At 39.2% G+C, this 19,158-nt stretch overlaps 1 protein-coding gene and 1 non-coding gene across 3 annotated transcripts in view; one reads left to right on the forward strand and one right to left on the reverse strand.

The window, feature by feature from the left end:
- The window catches only part of CIT (citron rho-interacting serine/threonine kinase), a 146,839-nt gene that overhangs the window by 42,567 nt on the left and 85,114 nt on the right, over nt 1-19,158 (reverse strand). For both annotated transcript variants that reach the window (XM_063086477.1, XM_063086476.1), the window contains 5 exons: nt 16,476-16,571; nt 12,402-12,518; nt 11,257-11,366; nt 10,148-10,322; nt 6,423-6,620 (listed from right to left, as the gene is read on the reverse strand). In XM_063086477.1, the coding sequence (XP_062942547.1) occupies nt 6,423-6,620; nt 10,148-10,322; nt 11,257-11,366; nt 12,402-12,518; nt 16,476-16,571 (696 nt within the window). The remainder of the gene's footprint in view (nt 1-6,422; nt 6,621-10,147; nt 10,323-11,256; nt 11,367-12,401; nt 12,519-16,475; nt 16,572-19,158) is intronic.
- Nucleotides 9,045-9,118, forward strand: TRNAI-GAU (transfer RNA isoleucine (anticodon GAU)). The gene has a single exon. It is a non-coding gene; the product is annotated as a tRNA-Ile (tRNA).

A 19,158-nucleotide genomic window follows, 5' to 3' on the forward strand; every position in this document is an offset into this window, starting at 1 on the left:
AAAGGTATAAAGAAACAGGGAAACCACTGAGGAGGATGTTGCTGTCATTCAAGCAAGAGATGATGGTGGCTTGGAGTAGGATGATGACAAAAAAACAGAGAGAAGTGGATAGAACTGAGATCTGTTTTGAAAGTACAAATATAAGGACTTGCTGATGGGTGTGGGGACCAAGGGAAAAAAGGAGTCATAGATACCCTAATAGACTTGAGAGATAAAGTTGATTATGGTACCATTAGCTTAGCTATGAAAACCCAAAGAAGAACTCAGTTTGGGGAGAGGCAAAAGTGGTGGTTCTCTTAAAAAAAAAAAAAAAAAAGTTAGTCTCCATAAGAAGGTCTATAAGACAACTTAGTCAAAAAATTTTAGAGCTGTGATATTTTCTCTATTTTTTCCATAAATTAATATTACAAATTTATAATAGCAGATTAGACACCTTAGAAGAAAAGATGAGTGAACTTGAAAACACAGCAGTAGAAACTATCCAAAATGAAAACAGAGAGAAAAAAAAAAGACTTAAAAAAAATAGGCATTAATGAGCTGTGAGACAACTTTGAGCAGCCTAATATACATGAAATTAGAGTTCCTAAAGGAGTGTATGGGTGAGACAGAAAAAATATTTGAAGAAAAATGGTCCCAAACTTTCCAAAATTGTTGACAACCATAACAGATGAAAAAGTCCAATAAACCCCAAGAAATCTTAAGACAATTAACCTAAAGCATATCATAATCAACTGAGTAAAACCAGTAATAAAGAGAAAATCTTAAAACCAGCCAGAGAAAAAGACACCTTACATATAGAGAAACAAAGATAAGGTTTTTCACCAAAAGGGGAGGAGAGAAAGGAAGGGAAACTAGAAGACAGTGGAGCAACGTCTTTAGAATACTGAAAGAGAACAAAAACAAAAAACAAAACCTTATCGACCTAGAATCCTATACCCAGCAAAAACACCTTTCAAAAATTAAAGACTATTTCAGACATACAAAGCTGAAGGAACTTGTCACCAGCAGACCTGCACTACAAGAAATGTTAAAGGAAGTCCTTCAGATAGAAGGAAAATTACAACTAGAAATTTGGATCTACACAAAAGAATGAAGAGAACAAGAAAAATGGTAAAATAAAACAAAACCAAAATAGTTGCATAGGCAGACTCAGATTCATAAATAAAAAAGTTATTGTTTAGAATCAATTTTCCAAATAATTAGCCCATATTTTTATGGACTAATTTAATAGATCATAAATTTTTTTCCAAAAATTGATCTTTTTTTTTACCTAGCAACATTGAGAGATTTATTAATTTTATGGGGTAAGAACACTATTTATCCAAAGTAGGAACACAGCTGGCAATGCACACTGTTGTTAAAATCTCAGCTGTGACCAAGCGGCAGCCTACCCCCAGGACCACCCAACCACCTCTAGCATGTTCCAAGAACATCAAGGACAAAAGGCAAGAATTCTTCTTAGAGAAAGAATAAGACCCATGTGTTAATCAACTCTAGGTGAGGGGTCAGCAAACTTTTTCTTTAAAGGGCCAGATAGTAAATATTTTTGGTTTGCAGGCCATTCCAGTCTTACTCAACTATTCAGCTCTACACTTGTAGAATGAAAGCAGCCATAGATGATAAGTAAATGAACGGGTGTGGCTGTATGCCAATAAAACTTCATTTACAGAAAACAGGTGACAGACCAAATTTAGACAGTTGGCTGCAGCTTGCCAACCCCTGTTCTAAATGACTATATGGCGTGAAATCTCTCAAAGACAGAAACAGAAAGCTGAGGGTGGAGTCAACTCCTTCAAAGCACAAGCAGTGATCATAAAAAAGCTTACTGGCCTACACGTGGGGAAAGAAGCCGTGTTCCACTTCCTTAGTATATTCTACTTTCTTATAAATAGCAAAGTTTCCAAATAACACCACACCATTAAAAACTCATTTAACTGAAGTGCTGGAGTCTGAAATTTCAATCATTAATACTGAATCACTTCCATTAAAATTAACCATTAGGGGACCTATGGATCATTTTGACACATCACATGACAATCCTCTCTGAAGGTATAATGTAATGAACCACAGCTATTACAACTTTTGATTTATTATTGATTGTGAAATACAAACAAAACATAGAACTGAATCTGTTGTGGCTGCTGGAAATACTATAAGCATCTAACAACTATTGAATTGATCTGAGTAAGAAAGCGGTAAGAGGCAAATGCTTTTGCTTCTTTAAAATAAGTTGTAAAAAAATACACAAAAAAAGCAAAAGGTCACAAAATAGTATACACAAGGAAAATAAAATACATAAGACAACTTTTGAAATCACTTAATGAAATATTTGGGTGTTAATTAAGTATTAGGTGCTACAGGGAATAAATATTAACACTTAAAAATTATTGAGGACCCTAAAGAGCTTTTGATTATATGAGTTATAGCTGTCTATATTTACATTAGAAATTAGATATTTTTCAAATATTTTTTTTTTACTTCTTTTAAAATAACAATAACATTGCTTTTGCACCATTTGTGCAAATGTTAACATAGTGAAAAATGCCAAATGGCATCTTGGTATTATTATGAAAATAGTCTAACTTTGAGCACCCATTTAAGAACCACTGACCTAGGAGGTGGGTGGCGACAAGGTAGAATGGGCAGGCTGCAGTCAGCCTTGCCCGAAGACCAGAGAGACACTTTCTTTTGGGAGCAGTGGTGCCTCCATTAATTTTAAAGAAAATTACAAGAGGAAGAAAGTAAAGTAAATTATAATGCAGCCTTGATGAGAAGAAATACCTGCAGAACTGAGGAAAAGAAACCAGTGCTCAGATGTCTGACAACCTTCTGGGATCTATGGTCGGGATTCTGGAACACTCTGGCTTCTGCATACCCATCCCTTCCCCAGTGAAAACAGGCACCAAGCCAGACTGTTACCTTACATGCCCCAATTTCATATCTTGGCTATCATGCCAATGGCTTACTAATTAAATACAGGACTTGATATTTACATAAAAGAATGAGAGCGTGCACTGACTAATGATCTTAACAAATCAAAGAGGATGACTTTGGGATCCCATAATCATGCCATGAGGGAATAAGGATTCCTTTCATTAGTGTCTCTAGCTTTCGACTCTTGATTATTCAACATTAGTCACCTGACCGATTCAGTAAAAGAACATGAGGGCAGGAACAGAAAACATGTCCATGATGCCTTGCTGGTGTGCAGAGCACATACCATGCCTCTACACCTCTATGAGGCAGTCTCATTCAGAGTAACCCATCTGTGTGCTATAAAGTGTGCAGACTCAAATTCTCTTCCTTAGACAAAGAGATTACACAGAATCTTAAATTTCAAGTCCAGGCAGAAATTTCTATTTTATAGGAGCAAGTACAGAAGTATCTTAAAAGCATGTTTGTGTTTAAATATGGTGCTCCTGTTGGTCTCTACCTTGATTCAATTTCAGCTTTCAACGGCCAATTTCAATGCAAACACAATTGACACGATGGGTAAAGTGAGAGTGGAAAAAAAGAAAGCATTAGGAAGGGCAACAATGGGCTCCCAGTGGCCCCTGCCAAGCTTCTTCATTAAAGAGCTCTAATTTAACTGCGCTCCATCTAATCTGGCCCAGGGACAGAGGCCAAACAAGGTAACTGCTCTCTTCCCAGGCTAGGAGATGGATGCCTCTTACAATTAAGCAATAATAGCCCATTTGACTATTCCCATTTATTGATAAAATATCGTGCTGTGAAGCTCACAAACTTCCCAGGAGATCACTATAGATCCAGCTCATTTAATTTGATTGATACCTTGTGCCAGGTCTGAACTTGGGCCTCAAACAATGAGGAAGTAGGAAAGTATTGCATTTGTGACCATTTTCTCTTTTCCTTGGAAAATACATTCTTAAAAACAAATTCACCAAACCATATGCTGTCCATAATGTCTTATGGGACATAAGGGAAAAAGCCCACCACCTCAAACCTGAACTAAAGAAAACTGATCTGGGGTTTGGATTTCCATAGATGGGCTTACAAACAGCTGTTTGACCAAAGGCACTTACGGCTGTCATTTTGAACAAGCCCTATTTTCCATGGTATCTTCATCTGCGACAGAGAGAGAGACCTAGTTTCTAGACCTAGGGAGGCTTGTTTTTTTATGGTTTTTTTTTAAGAAGATGCTTTGAGGCGGTGATCTCATCTAACTAAATTAAGTCGTGACTTGCTACTGTGCTGGGTTCCGGCAGCCATTAGACACAGCACATTCCAACCGCAGCAAGACAGGATTTAAAGGACTAATTTCCCCACAGATAAACAGCAGTGACACATGCTCTATTTCATACCCTCCTCCTTCCAAACAGGGGCAAGATAAGACACACGGCCACCCGTCCCTCTCAATTCCAACAGAGCAGCAAGATAAATGTGTCCTTCTCGGCTGCTCCAAAGTAAAAGGATTTGAGGAATTACAGGCCAATCCCCTGGCGAGAAAAGGCTAAAAACACACCGTTAGGCACATAGCAAGGGCTCATTAAATATGGATTTAAGTACTGATGTCTCTTTCTCTTTTTTTTTTTTAGAGCTTAGGTGTTCATACAGGGAAGAAATATTAGTATATAATGCATTAAATAAAATAGTGGTTGAAATTTAGTTGTCTCAATTAGCAGCTAAGAAATGCTATCTGTCTCCCTCTCTGCCCACCCAACTCCAGCAAGCATGTAAGTCTTCCAGGCATGCACTTTTATATATCAATTTCATTCCTAGTTCCATTTTTTTCTTCTATAGACTTATTTTCTCTTTGCCTTTTCTTTCTTATTTTGTCCTGTTTTACTGTTTCATATCTCAAACTGCTTTCAGTACACTGTGAAACAAGGCGGAGTATAAACAAAGAGACATCACGATTTTTTCCAAACCAAACACTGGAGGCACATGGTATCACTTAATGTGTTCTCCTAGAAACTACAAAACTTAAAGTTGCAATGGAAATCTGAACTTGGGGTGAGTCCTGGAAAATTTGGGATGCACAAGCACCTTCCATACAGGAGTTCTCTGTACCCCCAGAATCATGGAAGCCACTGTGTCCTTGATTGGTCCCATAAGATCCAGGCACTGCCAGATCAGATTCCCAATTTGGTTCAGATAATGGGATTCCCCAAACCCAACAATGGGCAATAACTTGTAAGAATGAAACTAGTTAAAAAGAAATATACACATTACTTTTAAACGAGGTAAATCATAAGCAATGCATGTGCACGTCCATCTATAGAAGTAACCCCACTTCAAGAGATGTCTAGAGATGTTCACTGATGGAGATGGGAACAGTATCCAAGTTGAATCAGAATGAATAAGGTACCCATTTAAAAAACACTAAACCCAATCAGCTACATTGTGCTGTGCCCACAGGAAAGTAATTCCTCAAATCCTTTTACTTTGGGCCTGCCAAGAGGGCACCCTGGCCAGCAGGCATGAGTGTGTCTGTCCACTTGGCAGGTACAGTATATTAATATGAGAAATGTATGCACTTGGTTGACACTAGCTGTTAAAACTCACTCAGCTTTCTAAGCTTAGGGTCCTGGTGGCATAGGGTCCTGGGTCTTGGTGGCAAGAAGACTTCTGAGAGTAATGGGGTTTTCTTAGTAGAAAAAAAAAATGTGAAGATTGGCCACCCAGACTATCCTAGTCAACTTGGCAGCTGCATTTCTCATTGTAAGTTGATAAGTTGGTATTTTACATGAGTTTTGTTATACTGGGTCAGTCCCTTTAAGAATGATCAACTGTGGGGACATGGCCAAAAAGTTCCATTTTCAGACTTGCAGAAAGAACAGCGGTCTACATCCAGTGATTCCCTGCTCCAAGTTCTACCTCCTGAAAACACTCGCCAGCTCAGTAAACTAGTCTCTCAGCAAAAGCAGGGAACCCAGGTCCCTTTTAGAGAAAGAATCTCTCATTCAGAAGAATCTTTCCCATCCAGACCATAGATCATACTTCATGCATACAAAGACATGAAGCAGAATCTACAGCTGTAAAAAAAAAAAAGGGGGGGGGAGTAACACAAATGAGGCTAACTGAAACAAAAAAATGGGAATATGGTAGAAACAATACTGTAAGATTTAAGATTATTATTACTTTTTAATGATTATTGGAAACTATAATAGACCTAGGTAAACAGACCGGTTGTTACAAATTTAAAATACTATAATGATGATTATTTTAAAAAGAGGGAAGATACATAAATACAGGGGAAACTTTTCGAGATACTAAGGAAAGCTTGGGTATTACCAATCAAGCTAGTACACTAATTCCAATGAAGTAGAGCCTATGTAAGCCAATTTCCTGCCCATTAAATATCTCTGTGGATTGCTTCTTTCCCTGTTGGAACTTCTAAAAGTGAGTAAATATCCTCAGCACCACACGCATCCTTGCCAAGCAACCTCCTTCAGACCTACCGTGAGTGCCTGGATCTCCTCTTCTGCTTCTGCTGTCGTCTCTTCCAGCTCCGTCTTCGCCTGGCGAAGCTGGCTCTCCAGGGCCGCCCGGGCAGCCTGGAGGGCTGTCAGCTGGGACTCACGCTCCTGCAGGGAGAGCTGCAGTTCCGTGAGCTGGCGCTTGAGCTCCAGTTTCTGCTCCTCGTGCTCTAGACTGACCTGAGAGAAAGAGACAGACCCTCACTTGATCTGAACAGAAAAGGAAGTGAACAAACAACCTGCTGCTCAACCTGCAGCTTAAACCTGGTCTGGGAACCAAATTCTCAACACTCAACAGATGGGAGAAAAATGTAATAAAATGGGTCTGACTTCCATGCATTTCAGAAATCAACAGGAGTGAGAACATGTAAGAGGCTGTGTATCTTAACCAACCCTTACTTACAAATATTCAAATGCCTGGGAAGGCTTCAAAAGAAAAACCACACAGCAAGAATCTCAAATAAAAATTATAACAATTATTTTTATTAGAAAAACATTTAAAGGTAAATGGATATAAATAACATCACATTAGTAACAGGGACACCTTTACAATTGGAAGGCAAATGGAACAACAGATTGAATTCTATTTATTCTAAATATTCTTGCTCCAATTTGTTCTCATTAAGTAACCTGCATTAATGTCACATTATGAGCTAATCATTCTTCCTTCCATTTGCTCATCCATCCATCTCTCTACTCGATGTTTCATCCATTCATTTAAGAAAAATTTACTCAGCAATATCTGTGCAAAAAAGAATACGGAGATGAAAGACAGTCTCTGCCTTCAAGTTGGGGAAAAATAATGAAAAACAACCATTACTGCATATTGTGGTCAGGGCATTTAGGGATATAGTAAGAACATGGCAGAGGGGTAGAGAAGCTAACTCTGAATCTATTAAATTCTATTGAAGAATTTACAGGAGTCAAACAAGCAGATAAAAGGGAAAAGAAAATTCCAGACAGAGGAAGCAAGACATCTAAAGGTATGGGGGTGAGGGAGACCATGGCACATCTATTGACCTAACAAACACTGACAAGACTGTCCTAGGGACCAATGCTAAGAGGAACCCACAGTGATGAGCTAAGCTCAGCAGGCTGTGGAGACACAAAGGAGACAACCAATCTAGCTTCAGAGGGTTGGAGAAGGCTCCTCCGAACAGATGACATCCTAGTCTGAAAGGCCGTAAGGGTGCAAAAGATTTAACCTGGAGCACCAATAAGATTTAGTGGTTAATTTGGGGTAGGGCAGAGAACTAAGGACAGAGGGGACTCAGAAGTGACTCTCACATTTCTGATCAGGTGGATTATAGAGAGTGAGACCTTTGACTATGACAGGAAACAGAAAGGAAGAGCCAGTTTGAGGAGAAAGATGAGAAATTCAGTCTTGACATGTTGAACTTGAGTCCCATGGGAGGCATTTAAGTGGAGATATCTAATGTCTACTGCGACACTGGGTCAGAAACTCAAGCGAAAGGTCTGGGTTGGTAATCTAGATCTGGGGGGGTCTTTAACAAATCAGTAGTAGCTGAAGCCATGGCTGTGATCTCTCTTTAGTGATGATGATGATGATGATGGCAATGACAACAACAACGATGACAATAACACAACAGCAAACAGTAGCATCAGGCTATGCATCACATCAGGCACTGCATCAACTCATTTCGTCTTCATAGCACTATTACTTCCATTTTACAGATAAGCAAACTATGGCACTGAGAGATTAGGTAACTGAGCAAAGGTCACATAGCTGAAAAAATGGCAGGGCCAGTATTCAAACCCCAAAGTCTGGCCCCAAATCCATGCTCATAAACACTGTGCCTACTGTTTGCATTATTAAAATGCCAGCAGTCAGAGCAGGCTGGGACTCTAGCAAGTCTGAAAACTCCCCTGATGCCACTTGGCAAAGCCATGAAGCAGGTGACAGCAAGTCAAGGGAGGTGGAGGAGCAGATGCTGTACAATGAAACAAGAAGCCACGAACCCTGTACCTTTGCCACTCCACACGCTTTGCTAGAGAAGAGCTAACACTGCACTCACAGGGTGAGTGGAAGGCCCAGGGCCTCTAAGGTGAAGCAAACTTGAGGCTAAAGCCTCTGCCCTCAATCTCAATAGCAGCATGTGGCGAAGAGAAGATCAACTGGCCTTGTTATATTTAGAGCTAAACCCCAAAACTCCCAGGGAGAATATAGAGCTCTAAGCCTCTTACGAAACATTTTAAGTTTCTCCTACCATCCTTGGGGGGCTAGCTATACTGATTCAAGAAAAAAGCAATCCTTAGGGACAGTTTAATTGTCCAGATGAGCTACAGCTGCAGGGCAGGCTCTGTAAGGCAGACATTTGTGGAAAGGCAAGGCAACAGACAGCCAGTCAGCATTCCCAAGCTAAAGAAATCTGTCTGGGTTATTTACACTCACACCCTTAAAGCTGACTCTGCCAGATATCTTGTTGTTAAACTTATCAAAGAGTAAAAATATAGCCTGGATATTAAAAGTTAAACCACCACCTAAGGATTTCAGACAACCTAAAACAATGTTTCTCAAACTCCAGAGAGTATGCGTATAAAAATCACCTGTGGCATTTGTTAAAAATGCAAATTCTTGGGGCTGGCCAGTTAGCTCAGTTGGTTAGAGCATGGTGCTGATAACACCAAGGTCCAGGGTTTGATCCCTGTACTGGCCAGCCACCAAAAAAAAAAAAAAAAGAAGCAAATTCCTTAACCCCCCTGCCAATTCCATTTTTAAAAGATGAAGATGACATCAAGGAATTTGCATTTTAACAGACACTCCATGTGATCCTAATGGAGTGGTCCACACCTTGACAATACATGAAAAACACAAGATAATACATTTTTTCTGTCCTTTGGAGAACTGGCTTCATTTTAATATTCCAGTACAAATTAAGACACACCTATCCATGACATGTGTATTCCCCAAGATTTAGTCCTCAAGAACTCTGTCTGCTTAACAGTCTTTTTCTTAGGAAAGATAATCTGCTTTTTGAAGAATTACATCACAAAAACTTGAGCACCTACAATGCACGAGACACTATGTCTTCACTGTACATCCAGGCTACTAATGAGCACACAGCAGACATTCAATAAATATACAGTGAATACGTGAACGTAAATCCGTGGCTTTAATCAACCTCAGCATGTCTACAACCGAAGTGGTTCTATTTTCCTCCCAAAAGCCTGGCTGCTCTTCCCAATTTCTTCGTACCTCTGAAGAGAACTACTTTCCATCAAACAAACTTAAATTTGGTTTTGTTTCCACTGTCTTTATGAGACCTCTGCCACCATCACTGAGCCACACTATATACCCAACACTGCTAAGCTCCATGCATGGACTAGATCTTGTAGGCCTCATTAAATCCTGATAGATTTAATAGAGATTTAATATATTTATAGAGGAAGAATCACTGCTCCCATCTGACAGATGCATCAATTTACATAATCCCCACATGACCCTATGGGACAGATACATTGTCACTGACATTTTACAGATGAGGAGACTGAAGCATAGAGAGATTAGGTAGCTTGCAAAACTAATAAGTGCAGGTGGAATTCTAACCCAGATGCGTGTGGCCCAATCTGCGCTCTAAACTACCACACACAATGCCTTTCCTATACGTTTTGATTTATGCTTGAAACCTGGTTTGGAGCCCAAAACCCCCAGCAAATCCTCTCAGGAGATCACCCCTCACTCTCACCTCCCTCAACCTTGTCTCCAGTTCCAGCAGCCGATTCTTGTCACTGTGGTCTTGGTGGCTAATTTTCTCCAGCTGCTCTTCCAGCTTTCGGTTCTGAGCCTCCAATTTCCCAGCCTGTGTCTCCAGGTAAAATTTCTGTTGCCTGAGTTCAGAAATCATCTCTTCCTGGGCCTTCCTGGTGGGGGTGGTGGGAGGATCCAAACAAAATCATAGTCTCATTAGAGGTGAGCATGTCCCCTCAGAAAGATAAGACAGAAATGGAGTGAGATGTGTGTCCTCATTATGTGGACTATGGTCAATCTCAAGTTAGTGCTCTCCTGATCTGGCATGATCACAGGAGAGCGAACCTGGGGACCATTTAGTCCTCTCTGCTCACAGTTCCTCACCTATGGGATTGAGTGCAGTCAAGGAGGGTACAGGAGATAACTAACATTTCTCTCCTTTGGTAGACTTTTTTTTTCTTTTTCTTTAAGAGTCTGTATTTTTTAAGAGCCAACTTAGAGTACAAGAGTGCCCCCAATAACTTATTAAAGCAGGCCCCAAGGAAAAGGAGTGATGAGAGAAAAAGAATATTATTCCTTCTAGTTCTCTCTGGAGATTCTTCACCTCTCCACCAAACTGCTTGCAAGTATCAAAACCTCAAAGACCAAAAAAGCAGCCTACCAAGCTGGTTTAGGTTAAGATGGAAATGTTTTGAAAGATCTCTGAAGAGAGAAACCTAAGGAGAAAAAAAAAGTCCTGGAGATTGTCATTCTTTGGGGAAAAGATTAAGATCATGTGCTGCTGAACACAGACTGTATAAGTCTGGCAAACAAGGACTGCAGCTTTCCAAAGGCAACCTATAAACAACCTCATTAGAGAGAGCAAAACATTCTATAATCTGATGATAATTCAAGGCATTTAAGAAAACCCGACTTAAAAGAAAAGGATACAATAGAGTGAGGCCACTTAAGAGAGGGCAAAGTTACATAAGTCGTCTAGGGCTGGGCCAAACTGCAAAAGTAATTAAATCTGCTCCAACTCCATCAGATAAAAGGAGAACAGAGTTTATGCCCCAGGAGAGAAGACCAACGTGTAATAATGTACGAGGTTAGAACTTGACTACTTACATGTTCCTTTGGGTAAAAAGACTGCTGTTTGCTGCAAGCTTATTGGCTTCAGACAGTTCCACAATCCTTTGTTCCAGGGATCTGATCTTGGAATCCATAGCATTGATCATCTGAAACACAGAGGACTTTTGAAACGTCACACACAGACAATTACACCAGAACAGGAGTACTGTGGGCCTGTGGACCAGGGTACAAGCCTCATCTGGAATGCCGGCAATTTGGCCAGAGGTAACAAGGGACTCAGCTGGTCTCTACCCTGAAGATCACAGATGCCACCACTCAGACAGATGATACTCAGTAGTTTTTTCCAACAGAAATTAAATGTCCCACACTAGCCAAGTGGCCTACATGCAAAACACAAGGAAGGACCTACTCAGGAACCTGACATCCTATGAGTAAGCAGGCCTCATTAAATCCCCAAGTCACCTGCGTGTGACCTGGGCCTGCAGCAGCCTCTAACTTGAATCTACAAGTTCATATTTATCCATATTTATCATTATCCATAGGGTTGTCATTTTCTGAGTGATTCCTTCTCACCCAGCCACTACTGTTTTAGATTCTCTATGTGAAAGTTCCCTCAACTTCGTGGATCATAAGAATCAGGGACAGAGGGGTGAAGAGTGTTGCCGGTTAAAAACATAATTTCCCAGGACCCTCCCTTAGAGATTTGAGGTGGGGCAGGGGGAGTGGGGGGTGCTGGTTACAAATACAACTTCCCAGGATGCTCCCTTAGAGATTCTAATGTGGAATGTCTCGGCGGGGCCTGAGATAATATTCATATTGAAAAGCATCACATGTGAACTTCATGAGCAGCAAGTCTCTGAAACAACTGCCTACATAGATGAGAAAGGAGAGAAACAGACAAAGAAAAAAAAAGAGGGGGGCATTCTGAAGGACAACATTTTAGTGGATGGCAGACCAGCATGATGAAGAACAGTACAAAATCAGCTACCCTGAGCCACCACCTCTGTCAGTTTTAGGAAAGGAAGCAGTTTCAGAGAAAGCTTCCTGTTATCAACAAACTACACAGGATTAAACAGAAAGAGGAATTCACCAGATGCAATGGGGTCTTCTCAGGTGTTGTGGTTCTTGGTGTATTTCAAAGCCCTCCTTTGCAGATTGACTTTGTGGTTCCTTGTACTTACCGCCTTCTGCTCGCTGAGAATCTTGCCTTTCTCGTGGGCTTCCTCTTCATGTCTCTGCATCATGTTCTCCAGGGTCTCCTTATCGGCCAGGTCTTTCTTTATCTGATTATCCAACACCTATGGAAGCAAAAGAAGAAGTGAATGTCCTAAGTAGCAAAGCTGAGCAGGGAAGACTAAACAGGGACACTTGAGAAAAAGAAGGAAAGAGGGAAAGATCAGTGGAAAGGCCCAAGGTCTCCCAACTCTGGGGCAAAGAGAAAGCAAAAATCAGGAGTCTGTTTATCAACTGGGATGAGATTAAGAAGTCAGATATTACCATCAAACGGCAAGTAATGGGTGGACTTGAGCTAAGAATTTATTTTAAAATCAGCAGCCAAAAAGACCAGAGAAATATATCCACAATGACTTAGACTTCAGAAGGACAAGGGGAAAAAAGATCTCTCTTGTGGTCTAAACCTAGAGAATAAAGTTCTTATAATGTGCAGATATTACCTGGGGATAACTTTTTTTTAGCCAATGCACCAGTAGTTTTCAGAACATTCCTTGCTCCTAATTTGTACAAAATTAATTCTATATACTCCTGGGCTGTGTGCAGAGGGAGAGAAGCTGAAGACCGAGGAAGTCTGTGTGACCAAGGCTGATATTCAGAAATAGCCAGGGACAAGAGGATTTTGGCCACCAATAACAGAGGTGGACAGTTAATAGATTGAAAAGACAACATAAAAGGAGGGAAAAAATGTCACTTTCCTCCATTCTTTCCTCTGATCCAGCTAAGGAAAAACACAGTCACTGGGAAGAGAAGCCTTTCCCAGGGGAAGAGGAATCATATGTTCCCAGTGCTGAGAATGCCACTGTAAGCACCCCCTGTTCCCAAGAGGAAAACATAAAACAGGAATGGTGTCACCAGCCACTAGTTTGACCTAAAGTTCTTTGGGCACACATAGCCCTGCCAATTGCCAAAACAACAAGTAAAAAAGAAAGGAAAAAAAGAAGACATCATAACTTGTCCAAGCCTTTGACCACAGCCCTCTGTTTCTCATCACAGAGAATGTATTCGGCTTTTCAAATGACACCAACTACATCAAGAAGGACAACAGGATATGGGGAATAAAGCTGAAAGAATCGAGGTCACAGATGGGGTTGAAATCTGCCTTTCCCACAATGTCTATTGTGAAGTGGACTTCAGAGCTCATGGGGATGTCATCCCTAAAAGGAGCCAGTCAGCAGGGAGGGGGTCCTACATGATAAAGAAAGGAAAGAACAGATTTCAAAGAGGGCTTGAAACTAGAACCGACTGATGAAAAAAATAGAATGGGAGTTAGTGGAGATGAGTGAAAGGTGAGGAACAGGGTCATGAGAGGAGGGAAGCAGCTCAGTGGATGTTGGAGCGTGATTCTAAAATTATGAGCAAGTACAAGGTAGAATCCAGGGTATGATCATAATTATACTAAAATGTCTGTATAGAGGCCAGAACAGGAAACACAAAGCAGAACAGCCTAAAAAGAAATGTTTCTATAAAGATTCCAGTAGGGGAGACAGAAGAAAACAGATCTTTCCCTAACATTCTGTGGGATCTATAAAACAAAGTTCTTTCCATCTAGAAGGTAGTGAAGCCCACATAATATCAAGACCAGGTATGCTCTTTTTTTAATGAGATGCTAAAGCAATAAAATATATTTTCACGATGACTCGGCTCAAAATAAGACCTCAACTTTGCCAGTAATGTATATAAATAGGAGGTAAATGTAGGCCAGAAGCAAGCCTCTATCAAGAACGTATGCATCTTTCATCTTTGATAGGGTTCAACCGGCAGAAGGATAAACAAGATGATGTATTGAGGAGAGGAGGAAGCAAGGAGTTTATTTAAAATGAGAGATTCCACTGAAGACATCTGAATCAATTTAAGATAGAACATGGCTTTTGACAGGCACATCAATATAAACACCCAAATCCCAGAATGGATTTTACAAAGGGTATTTTCATCATACAAATTACCAGTGGACTACTATATACATTCCTATAGTTTTCTGAAAAATTAGTCTATTCCAAAGATAAAACTCAGAAAGCCAGTAAGTATTCAAACCAAAAGAACTAGTACATAAAGTTTAAAATGCACTAAAGTAGGGAATCACATGAGAACCCTTTGAGATCACTTCTGGGTTATTTTCCAATATTTCTTTTAATGAAAAATAACCAAAAAGTAGTGCCATGGGTAGAAGAAAGAAGGTGCCAGGGTGGTTGTGGTGGTGATATTGTATGAGCATGTATTTTTGGTTCTCCAAGAAAGGATTACTCAACTCTTTGATAATACCAACCAAATAATAAAAAGATCATCACAAAAATTAAAAACCCCCTTTGGTGTCTGATTGGGAAGGGGAAGAGAAAATATTTGAGAAAGAATGACCAACATCTGATCCTGCAGAGCCTAAGAATAAATTATAGGCTTGGTCCAGAATCATAATGAAAATGTAATGTGATTTTAAAAGGAAATTGTAGGCTAGTATCCATTTCTGATAATATAGTGGGCTAGATGTAAGGCCAGCTCTTCTAATGAAAATGATTTAAAGTACTAGTACAGAAAACATTTTCCCAAAAGCACCTGAAAGTTGGCAAGACAGTAGGAAATTACAGACCAAAATCTAAGCAAAAGCAGCAGGGAGAGGAAAAAAGGGCTCAAAGCTTCAGTTTTGATATCTTACAAGGTCAAAAAGTGACAGAACTCAAAGCCCAGGGTCACCCCCCAAGGTGGGCACACATTGTCATCCAAGGCTTCAAAGAACTCTCATTAATAATTTTCCAAGGAAAATGAAGAGCTCACCAAGCACACGAAAGGAAACAGGCATCATGAAAAAGAACCAAGAGAAACAACAAAGCAGAAAAATCTTCAAATACTTCAGATATTGGAATTTCAAATACGGATCATAAAACATTTAATGCACTTAAAAAAATAAAAGACAGGCTTGAAAATGAATGTAGGGAATAGAAAATTATTATCTTCTTATTCTAAGTAAACCTGGGAAAGAACCAAATAGAATGTCTAGAAATAAAAAATACAGTAACTGAAATTAAAAGTTCAATGGATGGGTTTAACAGCAGATTACACACAGCTAAAGAGGAATTAGTAAATTGGAAAATAAGTCAGAAGAACTTACCAGAATGTAGTGCAAAGAGACAAAGAAATGGAAAATATGAAAAAAGGATAGGTTGGAGGTGATCTAATATATGTCTAGTCAAATTCTCAAAAGAAAAGGAAAGAGAGAAGAGGAAAAGACAGTATGTGAGATATAACAACCACTAATTATCTAGAATTAATAAAAAGATACCAATCTATTCAGAAGTCCAGTACATCTCAAGCAGGATAAAAAAAAGAAGAAATCCACATCTAGATACATCACAGCAAAGCTTCAGAAAAGTTAAAGACAAAGTAAAACTTTAAAGAAAAAGCCAAAGAAAAAGGATAGATTACTTTCAAAGAAAGCAACAGTCAGACTGACAGCTGACTTTACAATAAGCAATAATAAAAGCCAAAATCAATCACTGGAATGATATCTTCAAAGAGTGTTACAAGAAAATAACTGCCAACCTAAAATTCTATCCCCAGTCAAAACTTCTTTGGAGAATGAGGGTGAAATAAAGACATTTTCAGACAAACAAACAGAGAGCTTATTACCAGTGGATCTTCACTAAAAAAAGTTCTCAAAGATATACTTTAAACAAAAGGAAAAGAAACCGAGGTCTGAGATGCAGGAGGAAATTAAAAGCAAAGAATGTGTCGAATGTGGACAAATCTAAATTATCCTGGACTGAATAACAACCAGCTTAACAAAAAAAAACATTTTAAAAGATGGAATTGAGATATATAATGACCAAATTTTTTTTTAATTTTTTTGAACTTCAGATGTCCAAACCTTCATGTGCATAACACCCCTAAAGCCTCCCAACATGGAGCAAGGACAGCATTTACTCCAAACCGTCCTTCAGTCTAGCAGGAAATAGCCAAAAGTGCCAAGGAAGAGAGGGAAGCTATGTGGTGCTATAGAAGGAATGCCAGAGAAGATTAGAAAGTGTCTTTACTTTAATTTTTTCCTCATAGTGCTGCTCCTTCTGTTTCAGATGCACCTCTAGGTGCTGAGCTGAGACTTGGGCCTCCCGGTGTTTCTCTTCCAGCTCCTAGACACAAAAGAGCAGATGGTCAGGTGTGCAAAGGGAAGAATATGGCCAATGTACACTAGACATTCACAGGAAACATGACTTTGGTACAGGCACCACAGGTCAGGCATCTGGTCCTCTGTTACTAGCCTTAAGGCTCTTGGGAAGGAAACGACCACCATGCCTTTGCCCTGGGTGTTCCAAGTCCAAGTAGTTACACACACACACACACACACACACACACAGCTGGTGGGTTGTGAGGCCTGGGATCAGAAATACATCAGCGTGACAGGTCAAACACAGGCAGCTCTTCATCTTTGCATAGAGAAATAAGAACAAGGCAACATTTGAAAATTAGTACAGCACAAAGCCCCTGACCACTATCTTGAATCTCGGGCCATTTTCACTGTTAATGACAGCGTTAAATGACAAAAGTAATTTCAATTTATTATTGTGATAGAAAATATTTTTTATTTTCCTCATTAACAAAATTATTGCTCAAGAACCCTAGTTAAAAAGGAAAACTATTTACAATTCAAGCACTTCAAGTTTTGGATGATTATTTTAACTGACTGGTATGTGGAGAATATGAAGATCTGGAGATGCATATATGATATAATGTTTATATGACACAATGCTAATGAGAACAAAGCTGAACATAAAATACACTGATAATGATGTAAAAATGTATGCATATACATTAAAGATGGGAAGAGAATTTGGAGTAATATAAATAACTCAAATTTAGTGTTCTCTTAGTTCTTTTATTGCTAAGTTTCCTGCTTTTAAACAAAATTGTAATTCACTTGAAAATTATACCAATTCATTTGCCAATGTATTATAAACCGACCTTATAAAAGGCAGTATTCGATTCACTGAAACATTCTTTAAATGCACAGATAGCTGCATCTACATTAGTTCTTAAAAATCTGGATCCATTAGATAATTACTAATATCAAAAGTTACTACTCCAACTTTACACCTCTGCACACTATTATGAAATTTTTCTTTGAAGTGGAAGCAATTATGAGAATTTTGAAGAATGAGGAAATTATACAAGATATGTCCATAAAAATGGGAAGAAAAAAAGTACTTTGAGATTCACATGCACACAAAATGTTAATGATTAAGCTTTTTGAAATTCTAAATTCTATAAGTATCGCCTTTGCTTTGGGGGCCATTAAAGTGTTCAATCTTAAAGACCAGGTGTACAAGATCTATTGCAATCTAACAGATGTGATCTTGAAAAGTTGAATGCAAACAGGATTTTAATTAGTAAAAACATATTTTAGAAGGCTTTATGTGTACTCACTAAAGGATCCCCTGCAATGACTTCTTTTGTTAAAGCAAAGGACTTTGCTATAATGAGAGCCCCGATTATCTATTTTGAACAATCCTATCAGAAGAGCAAATATTTTAAAGCCAGTGACATTTGGGGATCTGTTTTGAAGTATCATCATTATATAATGGTGTTAAAGACCACTCTTTGCGCATGTCCTAGACAACTTTGCAGCCTAAGCACAGGGTTCTTGAGCAAAGGCAACTTCTGATATGTGAAGTCACAACCACAAAGGCACTCGGGCAAATGACAAAATACATTCAGACAAAGAAATCTGCTTATTTTTCCTTTATGTTAGAAATTACTTGATGATCATCTTTTCTTAGTTTCAGTCCTCAAAAGATCACACAGGAATGGAACCCAGAATCTAAAAACAGGTCAGATACCTGAGACTGACAACTTTAAGACCAAATTTCTGGTCTGTATATGAATGGGAGTTTACAACACATAATCCAAGAAGGCAGAACTCTCTACTCTTACATTTTGACTGCAAGTGAACCTTTGGAAAAGCAGATATTCTAAAATCTGACTTCTCAGTGGTTTGGCATTTTTTGTTGTTGTTGTCATTTTTCAAACATTATCTTTTCTATATATGTATTAGATGAACTCTTTGGTCCTGTTATGCAAATACTATTGTTCAATGCTCTATTTCCAGCTCCTAGAACAGTGCCTGGCACATAGTAGAAGCTCATTAAATATTTGTTGAATGAATGAATGAACACATCACCATTAAACAGAGAAACACTTTGCAACCACAAGAGAGTTAACCACTTCATTTGTACCAAGCAAGGGATAGCAGTGGTGGGATCTCAGTAGAATCTATTTTACTCACAATAAAATTCACACACTTGACGAAAGCCAAGAGAAACTTTGATGATGGAACAAGAGAACAGAAAGGGTAGACTAACAGTCACATTTGTCTTTGTGTGCAGACATATATACGAAGACTAGGTGTCAAAGCAAAACAATTTAACCAATTCCTCTCTTACCCGTTTTTCCAAGAACATCTATGTATTTATGAATATACACATAGAAATGGAAAGTTTTGAAGGGTTTGGATTTGGTCTGGTTTGGTATTAAGTACAAGCCTTTAAGTTGGCCATTCTTGAGTTCATAGAGTTTCTGGTGATTCATATCTCAAAGTGATGCAAAGAGAGAGAGATGAAGTGACCTGCACACCACCTCGCCTCCTTATAGTAAAGAGAAAGGGCCAATGACTTCAGAGTCTCTCCTATGGGCAGGACAAGTGGGGGTTATGAATGGACTCCA

This window comes from Cynocephalus volans, chromosome 2 (assembly GCF_027409185.1).
Source record: "Cynocephalus volans isolate mCynVol1 chromosome 2, mCynVol1.pri, whole genome shotgun sequence".
NCBI lineage: Eukaryota > Metazoa > Chordata > Mammalia > Dermoptera > Cynocephalidae > Cynocephalus > Cynocephalus volans.